Here is a 19305-nt window from a genome sequence, read left to right as displayed (position 1 = left end):
CCTGGAGATTTCCCAGAATTCCAATTTATCTCCAGACTGCAGAGATCAATTCCCCTGGAAGAAATGGCAGCTTTATAGCATGGACTCTATGACATTCTACCCCACTGAGGCCTCTCCCTGACCCATCTCCTCCTCAGGCTGCATCCCCAAACCTCCAGGAATTTTCCCTGGGGCCCTGACCCTGAAACGGACTTTCATGGCATCTCCTGTCCATGCCACAGCACATTGGTGGCTTCCACGTGAGGCAGGCTTGTATGATTTTCCCCATTGCTGGTGTGGCTGCCAATACACAGGAGCAGCAATGGGGCTGCCGCATGGCAGGTTTCCCTGCAGTCCGCTCCCCCGCTCCCCCAGACACTGTGGATTTTTTAATTTTAAAAAATTGGCAACTGAATATCGTTCTACCAATATAATGTTATGATAATATCTAGAACATATTCTCCCAACTCCCAGCTTTTGTTTAAAAGAAAAATAATAATTATCTAGCCCTTGTCGTTGTGGAGATTTCTCTTACATAAGAACATGTGAAAAGCCCTGCTGGATCAGACCAAGGCCCATCAAGTCCAGCAGTCTGTTCGCACAGTGGCCAACCAGGTCCTTCTAGGAAGCCCACAAGCAAGACAACTGCAGCAGCACCATCCTGACTGTGTTCCACAGCGCCTAATATATTCGGCATGCTCCTCTGATCCTGGAGAGAATAGGTATGTTCTATTACCCCCTAAAGAGCCCAGTGGCGCAGAGTGGTAAGCTGCAGTACTGCAGTCAAAAGCTCAGCTCACGACCTGAGTTCGATCCCGACGGAAGTAGGTTTCATGTAGCCAGCTCAAGGTGGACTCAGCCTTCCATCCTTCCGAGGTCGGTAAAATGAGTACCCAGCTTGCTGGGGGTAAAGGGAAGATGACTGGGGAAGGCACTGGCAAACCACCCCGTAAAATAGTCTGCCTAGGAAATTGAAATTGTTCAAGACTTTCTATTCCTTGGCTCCACCATCAACCAAAAGGGAGACTGCAGCCAAGAAATCAGAAGGCGATTGAGACTGGGAAGGGCAGCCATGAAGGAGCTAGAAAATATTTTGAAGTGTAAGGATATGTCACTGGCCACCAAGACTAGATTAATTCATGCCATCGTATTCCCTATTACTATGCATGGGTGTGAAAGCTGGACAGTGAAGAAAGCTGATAGGAAGAAAATAGATTCCTTTGAAATGTGGTGTTGGAGGAGAGTGTTACGGATTCCGTGGACTGCCCAAAAAAACAACAACAAATCAGTGGGTTATAGATCAAATCAAGCCTGAACTGACCCTAGAAGCTAAAATGACTAAACTGAGGCTGTCGTATTTTGGTCACGTCATGAGACGACAAGAGTCACTGGAAAAAACAGTCCTGCTAGGAAAAGTTGAGGGCAGCAGGAAAAGAGGAAGACCCAACAAGAGATGGATTGACTCAATAAAGGAAGCCACAGCCTTCAATTTGCAAGATCTGAGCAAGGCTGTCAAAGATAGGACATTTTGGAGGACTTTCATTCATAGGGTCGCCATGAGTCGGAAGCGACTTGACGACACTTAACACACACACACACAGTAAACGTCAGGATGTAACATCACCCCATGGGTCAGGAATGACCCGGTGCTTGCATAGAGGACTACCTTTACCTTTTTACCTATTCCCCCTTATCGCCACAATGGAAGAGGCTAGAGACTTAGTTTTTTCCTTAACTGAAAGCTCCAGTTCAGGAAACCTGTAACCTATACCGTTGTTGTGTTAGATATTTAGAATATAAGGATATTCAATTGCCAATTTTTAAATAAAGTCCCCAGTGTCGGGGGAAGGAAATGGCTGCCATGAGAACAAGGTCGTGGAAAATGGCTGCTATATGGGTGGGAAAATATGAACTTTACTGCACAGGCCTTACGGTAATCTTTCCCAAAACTTTGCAGCAAAGCAGGTTTGCGAAAGATGGAGAAAAGTCAGGGAAGTGCCAGGAGGTGCATGAATACCTGGAGATTTGGGGGCTGGAGCCTGAGGAGGGTGGGGTCTCAGCAGGACATAATGCCATAGAGTCTACCTTCCAAAAGTTGCCATTTTCTCTAGGAGAACTGATATCTGTAGTCTGGAGATCAATTGTACTAACGGGAGATCTCCAGGCCTTTATTTCTCAGCTCCACAGCCTATCCTGCCTCCTTTCCACCCTGCCTCTACACCTCTTCTCACCCCCTATCCCTGGTTTCCCACTCTTCCCATTGGTCAGGGGGCATCCCCTTTTCCGCTAAAATCATGCAGGCTTTCCTACCCCTTGGACCTGTCTGAGTTGTTTTTGTTTTTGTCTCCCAGCCAAACTAACTTTTCACCTTCCCTTTCCCAACACTTTTATTGGTCTGTTTCAGCGATGTGGATCTGATGTGTTTTCTCCTCCCGCAGGTCAGAAAAAAGGTAGCTGTGTTGCTTCTGAGTACTTCCTAGAGCCTCGGCCTGACCCGGACCCTGAGGGCCCCCTGGTTACGGAGAATACGGAAAACATCCTCAGTAAGTGGGCAAACATACTCAGCCGCAAACCGCTTGCAGTGTGGTGTAGTGGTTAAAAGTGGTGGTTAGGAGCGGTGGACTCTAATCTGGAGAACCGGGTTTGTTTCCCCACTCCTACACATGAGTAAAAAGGTAAAGGTCCCCTGTGCAAGCACCGGGTCATTCCTGACCCATGGGGTGACATCACATCCCAACGTTTACTAGACAGACTTTGTTTACGGAGTGGTTTGCCAGTGCCTTCCCCAGTCATCTTCCCTTTACCCCCAGCAAGCTGGGTACTCATTTTACCGACCTCGGAAGGATGGAAGGCTGAGTCAACCTTGAGCCGGCTACCTGAAACCGACTTCCGTCGGGATCGAACTCAGGTCGTGAGCACATGAGTATTGGACTCTAATCTGGAGAACCGGGTTGGTTTCCCCACTCCTACACATGAAGCCAGCTGGGTGACCTTGGGCTGGGGAAGGGCTGTGGCTTAGTGGTAGAGTATCTGCTTGGCATGCAGAAAATCTCAGGTTCAATCCCCAGCATCTCTAGTTAACGGGACTAGGCAAGTAAGTGATGTGAGACCCTGAGACCCTGGAGAGCCACTGCGGGTCTGAGTAGACAAAACTGATTTTGATGGACCAAGAGTCTGATTCAGAATAAGGCAGATTCGTGTGTTCATGTGGGCTAGTCACAGTTCTCTCCAAACTCCCTCAGCCCCACCTACATCACAGGGTGTCTGTTATGCGGAGGGGAAGGGAAGGTGATTGTAAGCCGATTTGATTCTTCCTTAAGTGGTAGAGAAAGTTGGCATATAAAAACCAATTCTTCTTCATCAATTTCATTGGGTCCTCCTGTGTTACTGTTAAGAACTGTTCTCTCAAACGTGGTGCGAGTCGTTCCCACTCATCCCCAGAGACTGCTTCTCCCTCATCCTTGGCCTTTAGTTCCCTCCTTGTAGCCCTTCACCAGCACCGCACATCTTTGGACAGTTATGGCCAAGCTAAGCAAGGCGTAGGGAGATCCAAGATCAGATTGCCTGCAGGTTTTGTTCCGTTTTGAAAGTTCAAGCAGTAGAGCTCGGAAGAAACGAGATAGGGAAGAAATGTCTGACCTTTTCCCCAATGTCATTTTTCTGACCTGGATGGCCCAGGCTATCCTGATCATGTAACATCTTGGACACTAAGCAAGGTCGGCCGTGGTTTGTACTTGGATGGGAGACCTCCAAGGAAGTTCATGGTTGGTATGTGTAGGGAGGCAATGGCAAACCACCTGTGTGAAAACCCAATGGGGTCACCCTAAGTTGGCAGCGACTTGATGGCACTTTACGAACAAATTTCCCCTTCCTCTGAAATATCCCTGCAGGAGAAAACGGTTCGCACAGGGCAAATAGCAGCTTTGGAGGAGATCACAGAGGGAGGCTTTGGATCAGGAAAAATGACCCTGGAAAATGGCTATCTGATTATTATTCACCTGATTATTAAGACCCACCCACCATGGCTGCTCCGCCCTTAAAAAATCAAGAGATCCAATCCCAGATCTCCTTGCATATGAGGTACTTCGGCCTTTTGCTATCTCTTGCTCTGAATGGAAGCTGGAATGCTTCCTAATCCTGCGCATACTTACCTGGAGGTAAACCCCACTTTGTTCAATAAGGGTACAGGACTTGTGTGATACAGGACTTGTGTGGGGGGTGCGTTTGAGTTCAAGAGAAGGCTTAAACACACACACCCCTCACCCTGCACCATTGGTCCCAATTTGAATCAGGGTCCGGCGCACCTGCTATTCAACAGGGGAAAATGCTGGGAGCTATCCATACATGGAACTTCCAGTATCTCGTCAAGGGCTGTGTCCGCACAGAGGTTTTGGTTTTGTGTCTAAAGTGAAGCAGCAGGGTGTTTTTTTTTGGAGCATCCTCACGGCGCCGTCCCTTAATTGTCCCTTCTGTGCTGTGATCTTCTTCAGACTTGGTTTGGTATGATCTTTTGGGAGAGTTTGCAGTCAAAGCGCCTTCGCATGTTACGCGATCCACAAGGCATGCATTCTTGTATGTCCCCCACCTACATCACTGCTGTTTTTCTTGCCTCAATCCCCTGTGACTGCCTTTCTCCCAACTTCACCCCCCTGTGCGCCATTGGAGGGCTTTCTCAAGCTTTTTAAAAATCCTATAGTTACCATTTTGGATTGTCTCATCATACGGTTTTCGAGGTAAGGGTTAGTCAGAAGTGGGTGATAGATCAAATCAAGCCTGAACTGACCCTAGAAGCTAAAATGTCTAAACTGAGGCTATCATACTTTGGTCACATCATGAGAAGACAAGAGTCACTGGAAAAGACAATCATGCTAGGAAAAGTTGAAGGCAGCAGGAAAAGAGGAAGACCCAACAAGAGATGGATTGACTCTGTAAAGGAGGCCACGGCCCTCAGTTTGCAACACCTGAGCAAGGTTGTTAAAGATAGGACGTTTTGGAGAACATTGATTCATAGGGTTGCCATGAGTTGGAAGTGACTTGACTGCCCTTAACACACACACACACACACACACACACACACACACACACAGAGAGAGAGAGTTACCATTGTTTTTAAAAGCTTCTAAAGCCCTCTAGTAGCTAGGGTTGCCAGCTCCAGGTTGGCAAATTCCTGGAGATTTGGGGGGGGGGTTGTAGCCTGGGACGGACAGGATTTGGAGAGAAAAAGGACTTCATTGTGAGATATGGTGCCATAGAGCCCTCCCTCCAAAGCTGCAGTTTTCTCCAGGGGAACTGATCTCTGGCATCTGGAGAGCAGTTGTAATTCCGGGAGGTCTCCAGGCCCCACCTGGAGGTTAGCAATCCTACGGGTAGCATGGGGGAGGAGTGGCTATGGGGAGCTGGGGCAAGCGTGGGGGAAAACTGCCGTGTGGACTCCCCATTGGCACTGAAAAAGCCTCTGCGTTTTCTGAAGCAACAGAAGGCGAATGGGAAAACTTTGCCAGCAGACGCAGCCCTGTTCTGCCTATTCAGGCTGCAAGCAGAGGCCCGATAGTACAAACCCCCTCTTTATATCCCAGGGTTTCCCCTCACTTAACTTTTTTTTAATGAATTTTTATTGTATATATGGGATACAGAGGGTAGAAAAAGGGGGAGGGAATAGAACAGTCCGTCTGCAATAGACACAAATTTTTTTGGGGGGGGGGTCATTGACATATGACAATATACAATATACATTCCGAATACATTTCAACTTTTTATATAACTAATTGTATTATCTACTTTCTCATATTGAGATTACTAGGGAAATATTACTAAAAAATAGAAAACTTGGTCTATGTGTTAGATATGTACGTATAAAATGGCTGCCACTTCTCGTGACCCCTCACTTAACTCGCAAGTAAGGCCATTTATGCACGGGAAACTTTGCCTTGGATTTGCTGTTCTCTAGATGCACATTTCCCCCATCTGAATTCTCAAAACTCTGCATGGGGGCTTGTTGTTTGAGTTTTGAGACTTTGGATGGGAAAAATGTGCATCCAGAGAGCAGCATATCTAAGTCAAAATCTCCCATGCATAAATGGCCTAAGTATCATTGCTTTCCACAGGACTGTACTTCCAAGTAAGCCTTTGTAGGGCAACCTCCCAGTCCTGCGTAAGCCTGAAGAGGGCAGCTGCTGTCACAGTTCTCAGTTTGAGCTGCTAGAGCCTGCTGGCATCCTCTTCTCTCAAAATCCAGCATGCTGTGAAGGCTTAACTGGATTTGAGAGTGCATCCATGCAGCAGAACCCACCAACTTTAAGTACACGCATCTTGTGATATTTAGGAGCTAAGCAGAGTCAGCCCTAGCTAGTACACACGAACACATGAAGCTGCCTTCTACTGAATCAGACCCCTAGTCCATTAAAGTCAGTATTGTCAGCTCAGACCGGCAGCGGCTCTCCAGGGTCTCAGGCAGGGGTCTTTCACATCACCCGCTTGCCTAGTCCCTTTAACTGGAGATGCCGGGGATTGAATCTGGGGCCTTCTGCATGCCAAGCAGATGCTCTACCACTGAGCCACAGCCCCTCCCTAAAGATACTGCATGTCACATAAACACATGAAGCTGCCTTCTACTGAAACAGACCCTTGGTCCACCAAAGTCAGTATTGTCTACTCTGACCGGCAGCGGCTCTCCAGGGTTTCAGGCAGATGACTCAGGGTCTCAGGCAGAGGTCTTTCACATCACCTACTTGCCTAGGTGATAGGAAGAAAATAGATTCCTTTGAAATGTGATGTTCGAGGAGAGTGTTACGGATACCGTGGACTGACAAAAAAACAAATCAGTGGGTTATAGATCAATTGAAGCCTGAACTAACCCTACAAGTTAAAATGTCTAAACTGAGGCTATCGTATTTTGGTCACATTGTGAGAAGACAAGAGTCACGGTAAAAGACAGTCATGCTAGGAAAAGCTGAGGGCAGCAGGAAAAGAGGAAGACCCAACAAGAGATGGATTGACTCAATAAAGGAAGCCACAGCCCTCAGTTTGCAAGATCTGAGCAAGGCTGTCAAAGATAGAACATTTTGGAGGACATTGATTCACAGGGTCGCCATGAGTTGGAAGCGACTTGACAGCACTTAACAGACACACTTGCCTAGTCCCTTTGACTGGAGATGCCGGGGATTGAACCTGGGACTTTCTGCATGCAAAGTAAATGCTCTACCACTGAGACAACCAAGGAAGACCTGGGTTGCTGTGCAGAGGCAGGCAATGGCAAACCACCTCTGTTTGTCTCTTGCCTTGAAAATCCCGTGGGTGTCACCCTCAGTAGCCTTGGTTTCCTGGTACTAGGCAGTTGTTTGCATGCCAAAGCCCTGGTCTTGGGCTCCATAAAGCTGACCGAACCGACCAGGAGGTCCGTAAAACTCTGTGGGGCCGTTTTTGGGTTTGTTGGTGTGTTTGTTTTGTTATCTGCCTGGGTCTGCAAATGGCGTGTGTATGTATGAGAGAGAAAGAGAAATGCCTGGCTGACCACTTTAAGTGTCTGTTTGGCCTGGCGTGGTGCTCATTCGTCTAGATCTTTAAGATAATATGTTGGCAGCTGCTATAACCCTGCACTGCTGTTTCCTCTGCCGGAAAAAAAGAGGAAGAAGCAAGAGTTGTGCATTATGGCTGTTCATGCCTTATGCCCTGGCTTTAAAGAGCCAGGAAAGCTGATTGGGGAGTTTTGCATCCTTGAACAAAAAAAAGATGTGATGGACAGCTGGCGAGGCCCAGTAACCTACCATCTGTAGGCCACAGAAGAAAATGGACTCCAGGCTAAAAATAATAACATGTCCCTGCTGGTCTCCCCAGATCTTGGGCTTGACGGCTGCCAACTCTCCAGCTAACCCGTGGCTCGAATGCTCTTTATCAGTAGCGTGATGCACAGACATTAGCAGGTGATGATGTTTATCTCCAGGCTGTGAAAAAAATCTTCCCTTGCTGATTTCTGGATATTGAGTCACCTTTAAAGGCATGAGCGGACCGGGCTATTATTTCAGCTCAGCTGGCAATCATATTTGGTTTATTACGATTGTGAGCACGATCTTTGAAACAGAATGCAGGCAGGAGATAATCTCTCTCTCTCTCTCTCTCTCTCTCTCTCTCTGTGTGTGTGTGTGTGTGTGTGAGAGAGAGAGAGAGAGAGAGAGAGAGAGAGAGAGAGAGAGAGAGAGAGAGAATGACTGCCCCCTGCTGGATAGAACAAGGAATGGCCCAATTCTGTAAACCTGAAAAAATATTTTACATTTCCAAAAGCTCGCACAGGTCACAAAATGGTGCAGTCATGCAGGGAGTGGGAAGACTTCTGCAGCTCATCATTAGCGATGTCACAAACAATACCCTCTGGCTGTATATGAACACATGAAGCTGCCTTATACTGAATCAGACCCTCGGTCCATCCAAGTCAGTATTGTCTACTCTTACCGGCAGCGGCTCTCCAGGGTCTCAGGCAGAGGTCTTTCACATCACCTGCTTGCCTGGTCCCTTTAACTGGAGATGCTGGGGATTGAACCCGGGGCCTTCTGCATGCCAAGCAGATGCTCTACCGCTGAGCCACTGCCCCTCCCCAAAAATACAGGCATGAACCCATGAGCTGCCTTATACTGAATCAAAACCTCGGTCCATCCAAATCAGTATTGTCTACTCAGTCCGGCAGCGGCTCTCCAGGGTCTCAGGCAGAGGTCTTTCACATCACCTGCTTGCCTAGTCCCTTTAACTGGAGATGCCAGGGATTGAATCCGGGGCCTTCTGCAAGCCAAGCAGATGCTCTACCGCTGAGCCATGCCCCCTCCTAAATATGGCATTCATGCAACCTAGGGTTACCAACTGCCAGAGAAAAAGAAAGTCCTGACCCTTTAATAAAGGCTTGACATATGATAACGGGCAGTGGAGGTTTTGCAGAGGTAAATAGCATCCTGTTAAGCCCCTGTTAAGAGGGCAGGACATGTTTCTACAGGTCTGTTGGCAACTGTAATGCAACCATGTTCCATACATTAGTACCACTTGGAATGGGTATGACGGGGGGATCTCATTTTCCTTATAACATAACCTTTCCCTTTCACTGATGGGAAAATAAAATATCCTTACAACAGACGTGTAACCTTGAGAGGAACCGCCATGTGTAGATGCTGCAGTTAGAACAAAGAACAATGGTAAATAATAATTATGTGCCGTCAAGTCACATCCAACTTACGACAAACCCTCATGGGGTTTTCAAGGCAAGAGATGAGCACAGGTCATTGTCTTCCTCTTCAGAGCAACCCCAGTCTTTGGTGGTCTCCCATCCAAGTACTAACTTGGGCCCACCCTGTGTAGTTTCCACTTTTTAACAACAAGAAGAAGAATAGTTGGTTTTTATACGCTTTCTCTACCACCTAAGGCGGAATCAAACCGGCTTACAATCCCCTTCCCCTCCCCACAACAGACACCCTGTGAGGTAGGTGGGGCTGAGAGAGCTCTAAGAGAGCTGTGACTAGCCCAAGGTCACCAAGTTGGCTTCATGTGTAGGAGTGGAGAAACAAACCCAGTTCACCAGATTAGCCTCCGCCGCTCATGTGGAGGAGTGGGGAATCAAACCCAGTTCACCAGATTAGCCTCCGCCGCTCATGTGGAGGAGTGGGGAATCAAACCCAGTTCTCCAGATCAGAGTCCACCGCTCCAAACCACCGTTCTTAACCACTACACCTTGCTGGCTGTCCTGACAAGCTCAGGCTAGACAGGGCTATTCAGTCTGATTGAATACAAAAAGGAAACCTGGGCGTGTGAAAAAGCCCTAGCAGGCTAGAAGCAGCTGTTTCTAGGGTTGCCAACTGCCTGGAGAAAAACCATCCTGTCCTTTTAATAGAGGCTTAATTGGATGTTATTTGCCAGCTGAGGTTATGTGTTTATTTATTTTATTTAAAACATTATTTTATTGTATTTATTTGTTTGTTTCTAACATTTTCCTGGATTGAATAGGGACCTGGAATTGCTGTCTCATTACCAGTGCTGATTTCACCACGCCTACTACCCCTCTGCATATCACACCTGATCCAATCACTCCTGCTAATGTCATTTACCTGGTATTGACATTTACATCATATTGCCAATTTGCCATTGGATGTGTGAATTCACACTTCTCTACTTAAGGACAGATAGACTCACATCCTAGCTGTATCTGAAGAAGTGAGCTGTGGCTCACGAAAGCTCATTCTCTGCCAGAAATTTTGTTAGTCTTTAAGATGCTACTGGACTCTTGCTTTTTTGAGTCAAAGAAATGTAGACGGTTATCCTCGAATCCTGCCCCTTCATCATCCTCCCATTTGCCAAAACCCAACCGAAATACTATTTTAGAAGCATTACAAGGTATTTCCTGGTTTTATCAGGTTAAACATTTAAAATAACTAGGTCTCAGAACTGGGTAGATTGCTTGTAGAATATTATTTTGATTTAATCACTTAATATAAACAGATTTTATTAGGTATCTTTTATATACAAAAGCCAAATCACAGTCAGCTCAGATGAAGGGAGAATTAAGAGTCTCCTCTGTGAAGGGAATACCCAGATGGCAAAACAGGTACCCAAATTTTGTGCAATAGCATATAAAGTTCGACCCCTAATGTTGGGCAACTGCCATTAGATTAAATCACAATTTGGTCAATTTTGGTCTATTATAAATTATTTGGAAATTTTAATTAGGAATGTTTTTGGTTGAACTGCTATAATTTTTTACCTTTTGTATAAATTACACATGTGTTTTACTGGGTTAGGAGCCCCGTGGCGCAGAGTGGTGAGCTGCAGTACTGCAGTCCAAGCTCTGCTCACGACCTGAGTTCGATCCCGACGGAAGTCGGTTTCAGGTAGCCGGCTCAAGGTGGACTCAGCCTTCCATCCTTCCGAGGCTGGTAAAATGAGTACCCAGCTTGCTGGGGGTAAAGGGAGGATGACTGGGGAAGGCACTGGCAAACCACCCCGTAAACAAAGTCTGCCTAGTAAATGTCGGGATGTGACAGCACCCCATGTGTCAGGAATGACCCGGTGCTTGCACAGGGGACCTTTACCTTTTTTTTTTTACTGGGTTATGCTGTATTAATAATAAATCTGAATAGGTATATGCAATGCATTAAACTGGAACAAAGCTCACGAGATGGGACAGGCCAGAAATGTCAACGATGGTGGTACTCAGGCGGAGTTCCTACCTGCCATCCCTCAAATGGCCAGTTGATGGGCTTTAGCCATGACATTTAAAGTGAGGTGCTGTGGTGGGCCATGGCTCAGTTGGCAGAGCCTGTGCTTTGCATGGAGAAAGTCCCAGATTCAACCCAGAGTAGTTCCAGTTAAAAGAAGTTAACGGGTGTTGAAGCTAGCAGGTTCTCTGCCTGAGACAGTGGAGAGCCACTGCCAATCAGAGTAGACAATACTCAGTACTCAAGAGTAGACAATACTCAGATGGACCAGTGGTCAGACTCTGCGTAAGACAGCTGGGGATCTGCATGGTTTGCTGAGAGCATGGTAGGATTTTCCAGTCCGTTCACTGAATTACGGGGCCCTGCGTGTTCAATTTCTGAAAGAAGAGGTGACAGGTTCAAGTCAACCTCGAACTCCCCTGACTTTGGCCCCACAAGAACACAAGCCACATATTCGGTGGCAAAGGAAAACACCTCTGCACATGCTCAGAGTTTCTCCCTCTCCCTCAGATCACTTCACATATTATAGGGCTGAGTCCTGGCATTCAAAAGAGTTTCTAATTCATTTATTAAAAAATGTATACCCTGGCTTTTTTTGCAGTTCAAGGCGATATACAAGTAGACTGAACTCTGGTAAAAACTGCCTTATGTTTAAATCCTGTGTATGATTTCCCCTGCCTTCCTTGTCTGCCCCCCAATCCCTTTGCAGAAACCATCCGCACAGCCACTCCCTTCCCCATGGTCAGTCTCTTCCTCGTCTTCACCGCGTTCGTCATTAGCAACATTGGACACATCCGCCCCCAGAGGACCATCCTGGCTTTCATTTCCGGAATCTTCTTCATCCTCTCCGGTGAGGCATGGAGGGGGGGCTCTCAATAGAGGGTGCTGTGGCTGCAGCGTCTGCGCTGTCTTTGGCACTGTGCGGGGGAGGGGGCTATACATGGGCTGGGGTGCTACCATGTAAGAGCGAGGGCATCTTGGGCATCTTCTGGGCATGGAGTAGGGGTTACTGGGGGTGTGGGGGGAGGTAGTTTGGAATCTCCTGCATTGTGCAGGGGGTTGGAACTAGATGACCCTGGTGGTCCCTTCCAACTCTATGATTCTATGAAGCAGAGAAGGATTATTCAGGGCTCTCGTATTCCTCATAGTGTGATAGAGGATTCTTTTTATAAGTGATGGAGGTTTCCTTTCAAGTGGTATATGTTTATTAAAGTACCAGGGAAAACTGGGCCATACCTAAGCAGGGTACAAAACACAGTGGGGGTGGGGAAGGGTGCAGCAAGCGCTGAGAAAGTATCATTGTAAGTGGCATTTTTGTTCAAAGCAAGGAAGGAAATAGTGGAAGGTATGTACAGACGCACAAGTTTTTTAAAACGTCTGTCTACTAGGGAGCAGAAACGACTAGCTGCAGCTCTCAACTATTAGCCTATCAAATGGATGTGTGTGGGATGCTTGGAAAGGGAAGGAACCACCCTCTTCTCTCTTCCTTCTCCTCACTTCCCCAGCACTTCTGTTCCTGCTCCCTCTCTATTTCTTCCATCTCCGCCTGCTGCCATAGGATTGAGAAAACACTGGCTGCTTCCTCCTGACCTCATGCTCCTAAGGGGCTCAACTAAACAATGCATTTGGCACAAGGCAGGTCAGAGGTCCCCCAACCCATCTAGTGTCACACCTGACATCAGGGAACTAACGTTCAGCTTGCAAATGTGGTGCAGGCACAGGAGGGCCCTCAGCCTTCCCTCCTGCACCATTTCCCCAAACCGAAACAGCAGGGCAAACAGGCCATTTCAGCTCAGGAAAATGGAGTAGGGGAGAAGGCTGAAACCTAGGGCTGCCAGGTCCCTCTTCACAACCGGCAGGAGATTTTGGGGGCAGAGCCTGAAGAGGCCGTGGTTGGGGAGGGGAGGGACTTCAATGTCATAGAGTTCAATTGCCAAAGCGGCAATTTTTCTCCAGGTGATCTGATCTCTATTGGCTGAATTAGTTGAATTAGCAGGAGATCTCCCGCCGCTACCTGGCTGTTGGCAACCCTACTGAAACTCCTCTGCCTGCACCACACTTGTGAGCCAAATCCAGCTCCGTGGAATTTGGGAACTTCACTTCCCCAACTTACATCATATCAGTTGTAATTCAGTTGTAAATCTGGGTTGGCTGCCCCCGCCCCCACCCATGGCAGCTATTTTGTAGCGGTGCCCACTCCCTGCACTCAAAATTCGACAAGTGCCCAGTAGCTCAGTGAAACTGGGAGAAGCCCTCCTTATCTAAGCCAGGTTACGAAGCAAGAGATCCAGAGGAAGGAGCAGCAGGGAGAACTGCCTGTGATCCTGCTTTCCCATTAATTTGGAGAGATGGAAAGTAGAGAGGAAGCTAAGGCCAAATGGTTTCAGCTGCAAGGAATTGGTAGTTCTGCTGGGTAAACCTGAAAAAGGGGGTGAGCCCGGGGTTGCAAGTTGGACTAACCAAGGAGGCAGGATGAGTGATGGTGGCAAGGCAGCCAAAGGGGAAATTTCACCGTCAGCCGTACAGAACTGAGCATCAGATGTGATGCAGCTGCGGTGTGGTGTGTTGGGCAAGCAGAGACCAGCCTTTGGCACCTCAGCATGGCACGATGCCCCACAGAGCCAGGTGCATCCGACTGCGGACTGTGTGCGCTTACACATCATAACCAAATAATGGAATGTAGGGTGGGGGGTATGCAGATGAAGGGGTGGGGTTAGGCAGATTAGAGCAGGCTTAAAGGTAAAGGTAAAGGTCCCCTGTGCAAGCACCGGGTCATTCCTGACCCATGGGGTGACGTCATATCCCAACGTTTCCTAGGCAGACTTTGTTTTATGGGGTGGTTTGTCAGTGCCTTCCTCAGTCATCTTCCCTTTACCCCCAGCAAGCTGGGTCCTCATTTTACCGGCCTCGGAAGGATGGAAGGCTGAGTCAACCTTGAGCCAGCTACCTGAAACCGACTTCCGTTGGGATCGAACTCAGGTCGTGAGCAGAGCTTGGTACTGCAGTACTGCAGTTTACCACTCTGCGCCACGGGGCTCTTAGAGCAGGCTTAGTTATCAATTATTTCCATTACATTTGGTAAGATAGACTGCAGTCTGGGGACGCTACCATCACGGGGGCAAAAAACCCTTCAACCTCTATCTTGGCTAGGGCTGTGGGGTGGTGGGAGGAAACATGATAAGCCTCAGTGCGCTCAGAAGCAGCTGCATTTGATACTGAGTTAACTGTAAAAGATCTATTCAGGGAAGGGGCTGTGGCTCAGTGGTAGAGCATCTGCTTGGCATGCAGAAGGTCTCAGGTTCAATCCCTGGCATCTCCAGTTAAAGGGTCTAGGCAAGTAGGTGATGTGAAAGACCCCTGCCTGAGACCCTGGAGAGCCGCTGCTGGTCTGAGTAGACAATACTGACTTCGATGGACCAAGGGTCTGATTCAGTATAAGGCAGCTTCATGCGTTCATGTGTTCAGTTCTCTACCAGAAAGCAGTTATGCACACAGGAAAGGTTTCTGGGGCGAACCAAGCTGGCACGAAGGAGGAGGGAGATAACAGCCAGTTTTTCCTCTTCCTCTCCATCCCTCTTCCCCTCTTGTGCTTTTTTTGTAGGGCTCTCTCTCGTGGTGGGCTTGGTCCTCTACATCTCCAGCATCAATGACGAGGTGATGAACCGTCCCAGCGGCTCGGAGCAGTACTTTCAGTACCGCTACGGATGGTCCTTTGCCTTTGCTGCTTCTTCCTTCTTGCTTAAAGAGGTACAGTACAGAAGACAAGCCCCTCTGTACTTCCCCAGCCGGGTCTCGAATGGCTGATCGGGATTTGGATTTTATGGGTTGGGCCTCTTGCCAGCCTGAAAGGCCATATGAGTAGCCGGCCACTGATGCCATTTCCAGCCATTCCCACATTGGGCTGTAATGCAATGTAAGCTGGCCTTGTCTTTTATTTGCAGATGTGGCACATAGAGCATACACCTTGCATGCCAAAGAGTCTCAGGTTCAGACCTTGGCATCTCCACTAAAGGGTTCTGAAGGTAGCAGGTGAGATTCTGGAGAGCTGCTTTAATATGGAACAGACAACACTGAGCAAGGCAAACCAATGGTCTGACTTGATTTTAGGTAGCTTCGTATAGGGCATTAAAAACAACAACCTCGTTTTAAATATCAGCAGCACAAGACATGGATACCTCAAGAGGGGCCGTGGCTCGGTGGCAGAGCATCTGCTTGGCATGCAGAAGGTCCCAAGTTCAATCCCTGGCATCTCCAGTTAAAGGGACTAGGCAGGTAGGTGATGTGAAAGACCTCTGCCTGAGACCCTGGAGAGCCTCTGCCGGTCAGAGTAGACAATGCTGACTTTGATAGACCAAGGGTCAGTGTGGCCCTCATCCAATTCAAAGCCTCAGAATTATTTTAACTTTTAAAAAAAATCACAGGAAATTAAGTTATAGATCTCCCACCATCTCATCTGGTTTAACCCTAAATGGTGTGAATGTATAAACATAAACTCATAGTAATGCAAATATATTCAATTTCACCAATGGACAGGTTTCACACACACACACACACACACACACACAAATGCTGACCTCCAAAACATGCAGTGAAAACAGAACCCAACCCAGCGTATAGACATCAAAATTAAAACTAGGTTTGTGACGGGGTCAAATGCCCAGATTTCAGTTTTGCACATGGAAATTCTAATGTTATTCCACTATGTCATTATGCATGAGTAAAATGCTGGCTTTTTAAATTATTTATGAGATACAATAAATATATACATAATAGAGACATGGCAAGCATCTCCTACAAATCATAAAAAATTGTGAAATTAAGAACTCTCTCACATGTCGCTGCAAGTTCCCTTCTCTGCCCAACTCTTACACCACAATGAGTCTAATCTGGAAGAATCTCTGTTTTGTTGGCAGGTCATTGGCTTCATTGTTGTGTAGGTCTCTTATACTTTCATCAGCCAGCCATGAATCTTGGGCCTATTTTCTTGCTTCCAGTTCCTAGCAAAGACCAATCTTGTAATCATATGTAAAGCTGCTACTTGAAGATTTTTAGGTATGTCATCTACACAATTTAGCAGTAAAATCTATGATGTCGAAGGAATCTGTCTCTCCAATATGACCGATATAAGTTCCACTATGTTTCCAGTAATCTGTCATCCATTTACGCGTCTACTGCATGTGAAAAAAGGTCTTCCTTTTCTACCTCCCCAAACCAGCACTTGCTACTCCCATTTCTATAGATCTTTGCTAGCAAGATAAAAGTTAGGTACGAAAGCCTGCTATTGTGGCTGATAGTGTGTTGGGTGGGGGATCAGGAATTTCTGGGGAAGAAGAGTTGGTTTTTATATGTCAACTTTCTCTACCACTAAAGGAGGAATCAAACCGGCTTACAATCTTCTTCCCTTCCCCTCCCCACAACAGACGCCCTGTGAGGTAGGTGAGGCTGAGAGAGCTCTAAGAGAATGGTGACTAGCCCAAAGTCACTTAGCAGGCTTCATGTGCAGATGTGAGGAAACTAACATGGCTCACCAGATTAGAGTCCGCTGCTCATGTGAAGGAGTGGGGAATCAAACCCGGTTCTCCAGATTAGAGTACGCTGCTCCTAACCACTGCTCTTAACCACTACACCATGCTGGGAGGAGGTACAGGCTACAGCCGGCAACTCCCAGAAGGAATTGGGAGAAGGGGCTGCTGAACCAGCATCATGCTGGTACGCTTACCTCACTTCCAGTTTAAACCGGAAGTCACATAGTGGACACTCTTAACATTTTGCACAAACTACATTTTTACCATAGAGTTTTAGTGAAATGCTAAAGTATCCCTATGCCACGTCCGGTTTTAACTAGAAGTGATATGAGCACACTGATGTGATGCCGGTGCACATTCCTCCCTCCCCATTTCCTCCCACCAATGCCTGAAGCACCAGTGGGCAATAAAAGGGCTTTGCCAGGCAGCCCCCCATTACAGAAGACATGCCTGGCATCCCTAGGGGAAGGGGTGGGACGTGAAATGCATCTTGTGTACAGGAAGGGACATAATTGCACACGCACAGGTACGCGCACACACATAACACATTCTTTGGGATGCCCATAATATCTAAAGAAGCTCTGACTTGGAGTACCTTTCACTAGATTATGTCTATAATGTTTCCCATCCGAAACCAGGATTCTATCATTTCCTGTTCATGCAAACCCTGTGCTATTAGAAACTGATTTATTCATTCATTCACAATAATTTTGCCCCCGCTTTTCCCACTATTAAAATAGTACTCAAGGGGATTTACAACTGAGATGAGAACGGAATGTATTACAAACATAGAAAATTTACAGACACACCTCGTAGATAACAGTTTGTATGGGTTTACGGGACTGAATTGTGTGTAGAGTCTGCTGTTTTTACTGTTCCTTAGTTTCCCCGTTTTTTTTAATTGCTGCTAGTGTTTACCAGCGTGGCGTAGTGGTTAAGAGCGGTGGTTTGGAGCAGTGGACTCTGATCTCGAGAACCGGGTTTGATTCCCCACTCCTCCACATGAGTGGCGGAGGTTAATCTGGTGAACTGGATTTGTTTCCCCGCTCCTACACACAAAGCCAGCTGGGTGACTTTGGGCTAGTCACAGCTCTCTTAGAGCTCTCTCAGCCCTACCTGCCTCACAGGGTGTCTGTTGTGGAGAAGGTAATTGTAAACCGGTTTGATTCTTCCTTAAGTGGTAGAGAAAGTTGGCATATAAAAACCAACTCTTCTTCTTCTACCTTAATAAAATGCAAACCACCAGCAGCATAACACCACTCATAAAATCATCAATAAAACAGCTGAGAAGCTGAGGAACGATTTTTAAAAAGCAATCAGAATCAACACACCGCTCAGTATTGTAATCTTGTGACAAAATACATCTACAGGTAGATTTGAGTCCGGCAGCACCTTAGACCTTTGACTCTCGAAAGCTCATACCCTGAAAATCTTGTTGGTCTCTAAGGCACTACTGGACTCGAATCTAAGGCCATTTATGTATGGTCAATTTTGATGCTCACTCAAAGCTCTTTTAAAAAAATGCCTATTCACGGTCCCAACACAAAAGGAGAAATTCCACACACCCCACTCACCTGCTCCTTCGTTCCTGTTTGCATAGCCATTAGCATGTGGATAGCTAACGTGCCACTGTTATTTTGCATGGTTCCTTGAGGGGATTCTTCTCGTAAAACACCAAAGGTCGCGTTAAATGGGCTCTTAAGCAATGTGAAGCAGGTATGCACCGGCTTCACAGTCACTTCTGGACTGACAGTTCAGCTTGAAAAATTTTTTAAAAATGCATGGGGCAATTCAGTCTGGAACGAACACGGCCACCCTCTGAATAAGAGACACCTTCAGGGCTTCTCTTGATTTTGTTCCTTCTCTCTGTCATTGCTTCTGCAGGGCGCAGGCGTGATGTCTGTCTACCTCTTCACGAAGCGCTACGCCGAGGAGGAAATGTACCGTCCCCACCCCGCTTTCTACCGCCCACGCCTGAGCGACTGTTCTGACTACTCGGGCCAGTTCTTGCACCCGGAGGTGTGGCACCGCGGACGCAGCCCCTCGGACATCTCCAGCGACGTTTCCATCCAGATGACTCAGAACTACCCACCGGCCATCAAGTACCCCGAACACATGCACATATCCACCTCACCTTGCTAAACGCGCCGGAGAACGCGTTGGACAAGGAAGCCAGCATTTGCTTGCAGACTGTACCGTCCTGCCCCTCCCTGCCTAGGAGACACCCCTGTCAACGGGGGTCCCGTCTTCCCCCCCTCTCTGAAGACTCATACCACCTGCTCTGCTAGAATTGTCCTCTCTCTTTCTCTCCAGCTGGTGGGAACCGTTCAACCAAACTTTGAGATTGCCGGATGTCCCTTACCCCACCACCCCGCTTGGAAACTGTTCTAATTTTCTTGTCCTCCTTAGCTATCAAATTGGGGGAAAAAAGTCCAGCCAACACACATACAGTAAACGGTCACAACTGCCCTGCCCGTTCCTCCATAGAGCAGTGGAAGAAATACAGCTAAGAAATACGTTTTCCTACTTTCAGTTCCACTGCTTCAAAATACCTCTCCTCTTGCTCAGGTGGTTGGAAAGCCTAGCAAGAAGGGGAGGGGGCTCGTCTAGTGTGT

The 19305-nt window shown here is 47.4% G+C and overlaps 1 protein-coding gene across 1 annotated transcript in view; it reads left to right on the top strand.

The window, feature by feature from the left end:
* CACNG7 (calcium voltage-gated channel auxiliary subunit gamma 7) overlaps positions 1 to 18898 on the top strand; it is a 43281-nt gene extending 24383 nt beyond the window's left edge. The window contains exons 3-6 of the mRNA XM_056864028.1: positions 2418 to 2522; positions 11875 to 12015; positions 14767 to 14912; positions 18575 to 18898. Of these exons, the coding sequence (XP_056720006.1) occupies positions 2418 to 2522; positions 11875 to 12015; positions 14767 to 14912; positions 18575 to 18832 (650 nt within the window). The 3' untranslated portion in view covers positions 18833 to 18898. The remainder of the gene's footprint in view (positions 1 to 2417; positions 2523 to 11874; positions 12016 to 14766; positions 14913 to 18574) is intronic.
* Positions 18899 to 19305: the final 407 nt, after the last annotated feature.

Source organism: Euleptes europaea, chromosome 18 (genome assembly GCF_029931775.1).
Source record: "Euleptes europaea isolate rEulEur1 chromosome 18, rEulEur1.hap1, whole genome shotgun sequence".
In the NCBI taxonomy this organism is placed as follows: Eukaryota; Metazoa; Chordata; class Lepidosauria; order Squamata; family Sphaerodactylidae; genus Euleptes; species Euleptes europaea.
The sequence above is the reverse complement of the archived record's forward strand: the minus strand, read 5'-3'. Positions and strand labels throughout refer to the sequence as shown.